The following is a 4,616-nucleotide window of genomic DNA, read 5'->3' on the forward strand; positions in this document are numbered from 1 at the left end:
GAACCTGGGCCCCTGCATTGGGAGTGCAGAGTCTTAGCCACTGGACCACCAGGGAAGTCCCTTGGTTATTCTTTATTTTTTTCTCTTATTCTACCAATATAGAGTGCTGTTTATCTGTAAATATTAGATTAAACCATCTGAATAGATTTAATCTGATAGGTCAAAGCTGTTTAACAATTGGCAGTTTCATATGTTCCAGCCTAGCAAGTATACATTTATAAACACATGCATATATTCATATTTGAGAGTAGGAGGTGGAGAGAGGAAGGGAAACAGACAGTGGGCCAAAGACAGAAATCAAGGAAATACTTACTACTTAATTCGCACTGAAAAGGAGAGTCTATAAAGGAACATTTTCAAGAAGTATGAAAAGAACCAGGAGAATAGTAGTTCCAAAGGAACAGAGAGACACAGGCTATCAAGAAGGAGTGAAGGGCTAATGTTGCCACATATCCCAAGAGGGTCCAGAAAGATAAGGACCAAAAAAGTTTCTTTTAGAATTGATAATACAGAGGTCTTGGCTACCTTTGTGAACAGGTTCAGTGGAGTGTGGAATAAAAACCACATTGTGGAGCTTGAGGAGTTGATGAGAAATGAAGACAAGACAATGAGTATTGACTGTGTTTCCAAAACTTTGGCTAAGGGAGGGATAGAGAAAGAGAGCTATAGTGGGACTTTGAATCAAGGGAAGGTTGTAATTTTTTTTTTGTCCCCAGAGTGAGAAAAACCTGAACATGTTTATAGATAGGATAGAAGGAGCCAGATGAGAAGAGAGAGAGGTTGAAAATGGGGGAAAGATGGGGGATAATTGACAGTGCAGGGTTTCAGAAAAAGCATGATAGTATTGATTTAAGACTAGGTAGAGTGATTTTCCTGAATGGTGGTAAGGGGTTGGGAGGTACTACTGTTTTCTAAGGTTGAGGACAAGGATGTAGAGATAGGTGGACATAGAGATATATTTGTATAATTTGAACAAAGAGCAAGAAATTGAAATACTTTTTCCTAAAAATGTTAAATTTCTCAAAATAAGTGCATTATAGAGGACAGAATTGAGCAGGGAGCTTAAAGAGGGTGTTATGTGAAGAGAACAGCCATTAAAAAAATGGGAGAGAGAGACAGCTGATTGAAGAGAAGTATGGTAAAAGGATCACTGGGCTTCATTAAGGACCCAGATGAAGTTGGAGACCGTAACTTAGGAGTGGTGTAGAGCTGTGCTTCTCAATCTTTTTTTTTAAACCCATGCCCCCTTCTCATAAAGATAAAAACCTCATGCCTTCCATTAATATGGAGGCTGGATGCGATAGAGTAGGTAAGTGGAGATTTTCTGAATATGACATAGTAATATTGAAAATCTTTCCATATTAAATTAGCACCAAAATAGATTATTTTAGATGATTCCAAGTTTGATTTCAACTCAAACATATTTATAATCTGAATGTGAGGAATGTCAGTTTCTAAAAAAAAATTAATTGAACTCTTCAATGAAGTAGCAATGCACACTGTATTACTGCACATATTCAAGTAGTATCTAGACCGTTAATTATTAAGGATGTTTGAGAAAGATTTCATGTATTAGGTTTTGGGATGGTGTGGATTGCTTTCAAATTTGTAGATATTACAATTTATCCTTACAAGTGTTCCAGGCACACTTGTTTCAAGACTATATTGTTTATATGTGAGTAAGTTCCTGGGATATCAAGGCAAAGCCTGAGAAAGGAAAACTATAGAGTTGTTTTCCACAGTCATAGAAGATAAATTTTATGACCAACAAAAGAATAAATTGCAGTTGTAGACCCAAGGTGAAAAGAGTAGGAAACACATATCTGAAACAACATAAGAGGATCTTTGAGGGGAGATGATAAGAGGTGGGTGATGCTATATTTGATGATGTAATATATTATGAATGAATATAATTTGGAAAAACAAGAGTCTATTCCTCGCTGATAAGCTGGGGGCCAGCTTGTAGAGAAAATGGCAAAATAAACTTGTACTTGCATTAATCTGTTTCTTGGAGACCGGTCAGGTTGGAGCAGCAGCTACAGGGTTCTGAATTGGATGTGGTTGTCTCCATAGTCCCTTCTGTCTCTAAGTCTCTGGTTTAGTCTGTTAGTTCTCAACACTATGGTGTAACTGAATGATTTTTTGTTTTGCCTCTGCAGTGTAGTATTCTTCAGTGTCTGAAAGAACTACTGCAGAATTGGCTGCTGTGGCTTTCTATGGACATCCATGTGAAATCTGTTAGGAACAGTCCTCTGTGAGTTATCTTATAACCCTCCACAAGAGTTGATCTGTGCAAAACTGCATATGGAGTTTAACGGTGTGACATGAAACCTAATTGCTCTATGTAAATACTGAATCGTACTTTTCTAAGGTTTTTTTTTCTACTTTTCACCCTTCCCCACAATCCTGTGAGAAAGATTAATTCTTCAAGTTTTATTATATAAATCAGAAAGCAACCCCTAAGCCTCTAACGTTAGAACTTGCAACTTTGGCTTTCATTCAGTTTAGCTTACTTTATAAAATGTATTCTTGCTTATATGTGAAGTCAATTTTGATGATGGCTAGGAAAATCTGTTATTTTGCTGTAAAGATTTTTTTTTGTTTCCCTGATATATTTTGCTTGTATACATTAATTTAATTTCACGTTATAATTTAAAAAGAGCCCTGAATTTCCATTATGTTCATTATTGTTAAATATAAAACCTTAAAGTGGAAGTCAAAGACTTAATTGAATTTCAAGGAACTGCCTAAACCAGGTTGCTTTGATTCTTTCTACCTAGAGTCTTGGGTTCTCCTATATTCTTTTTTAACATTATTTTTTTTAACTTTATATTATAGAGAATTCCAAACAAATTCAAAAGTAGAGAAAATAGTACAATTATTACCCTTATGTATGCATCATCCAGCTTCAACAGTTACCAGCTCGTGATTAACTTTTTCTCATCTTTAACACCCTTCATGTCTCTCCTCCTTTGTACTAGATATTTTTTAAGCAAAACCCAGATATCATTTCAGCAGTTGAAAAATGATATCAGTATAACATGTAAAAATTAATAGTTTATAATATGTTCAAATATCTAATCAGTGTTCAGATTCCCTATATTATCAGTCACATTCTTACTTTATAACATAAGGATCCCTTAGCTTCAATCACAAATACTTGGTGGTTATTTTGGTGAGATTAGTCTAGATCTATTTTTCTCTGTGTTCTTTTCCCTATAGTTATCTCCAAATTTGTTATGAGAATGGAGAAAACAAGATTCTTATAAGTTGCCTGGAAAATTTTTGTTTCTTCATATTCATTATTATAGTGCTTCCATGTATCATGTATGTCTGATCACTTTTAGAAGAAAATGAAGCATTAGTGAGTAGTGAAAGTATCTTGTAAAGCAGTGCTTCTCAAAATGTGGTTTCTGGACCCGCAACATCAGCATAACCTGGGAACTTGTTGCTATTTAGTTGCCCAGTTGTGTCCGACTTTTTGTGATCCCATGGACTGCAGCACTCCAGGCTTCCCTGTCCTTCACCATCTCCCAGAGCTTGCTCAAATTCATGTCCATTGAGTCATTGATGCCATCCAACCATCTCATCCTCTGCCACCTCCTTCTCCTCCTGCCTTTAGTCTTTCCCAGCATCAGGGTCTTTTATAGTGAGTCAGCTCTTCGCATCAGGTGGCCAAAGTATTGGAGCTTCAGTTTCAGCATCAATTCTTCCAATGAATATTCAGGATTGATTTCCTTTAGAATTGACTGGTTTGATCTCCTTACTGTCCAAGGGACTCTCAAGAGTCTTCTCCAGTACTGCAGTTTGAAAGCATCAATTTTTTGGTGCTCAGCCTTTGTTATGGTCCAGCTCTCACATCCGTACATGACTACTGGAGGTAGAGCTCAGAAATATGTGTTTTAACAAATGCCTCCAGAATTTTGGTACAAGCTAAAGTTTGAGAACCCCTATCATAAGAAATTCCATTTGAATGCTTAATCTCTTCAAATACCTCAATTCTATTAAGAATAGTATATTTACATTTATAATCTTTAGCCAATTTGCAGTGTAAGTCTTAGGTACCCTAATACAGGTGATTTACAATTTCTGTACTTTCTTTCTAAAATTCCTAGGATCCTTTTTAATTAGTGTCATAAATTTTGAGAGGGCATTTAAAAAGGGGCTCTGCTTTCTAAAATTCTTAAAACAAATAAATGAACATAATTGTAGGTAACTTTGCTTATCTTAATACTACTTGGCATTATAAAATATAGCTCTTAAGTTCTCTATAATTCCTTCCATTTTGGAGACAGGAGTGTAATGCTATGTCTCCATCATATGACCATGTACCATAGAGGGAGTAAATTGTAGTTGTAGATAACAAGGAGAGGAGGGTGGGAAACTGTTCTCAGCAGTGGTTCTCCAGGGGGAATTTTTGGTTGGCACAGTGACTGGAAAGAGGATGCTAACATCTTTTAGTAGGTAGGAGCCAGAAGTGCTAAACGTGCTGTAGTCAGTAGGGAGTAGAAGGCAATGCTGAATGGTGAATTGTGTCATCTAAAATGCCCGTGGTAATGTCCTGTAGAGAAACACTTTCAAAGGATGCTGTTTGAGCAGTCATTATTGTGCAGATT

General features: G+C 36.3%; 1 protein-coding gene across 1 annotated transcript in view; it reads left to right on the plus strand.

The window, feature by feature from the left end:
- The first annotated feature begins 1,533 nt into the window (after positions 1 to 1,533).
- CENPI (centromere protein I) overlaps positions 1,534 to 4,616 on the plus strand; it is an 8,839-nt gene continuing 5,756 nt past the window's right edge. Inside the window, exon 1 of the mRNA XM_010862821.1 lies at positions 1,534 to 2,254. Coding sequence (XP_010861123.1) covers positions 2,217 to 2,254 — 38 coding nt within the window. The 5' untranslated portion in view covers positions 1,534 to 2,216. The remainder of the gene's footprint in view (positions 2,255 to 4,616) is intronic.

This window comes from Bison bison, unplaced genomic scaffold (assembly GCF_000754665.1).
Source record: "Bison bison bison isolate TAMUID 2011002044 unplaced genomic scaffold, Bison_UMD1.0 scf7180017858315, whole genome shotgun sequence".
NCBI lineage: Eukaryota > Metazoa > Chordata > Mammalia > Artiodactyla > Bovidae > Bison > Bison bison.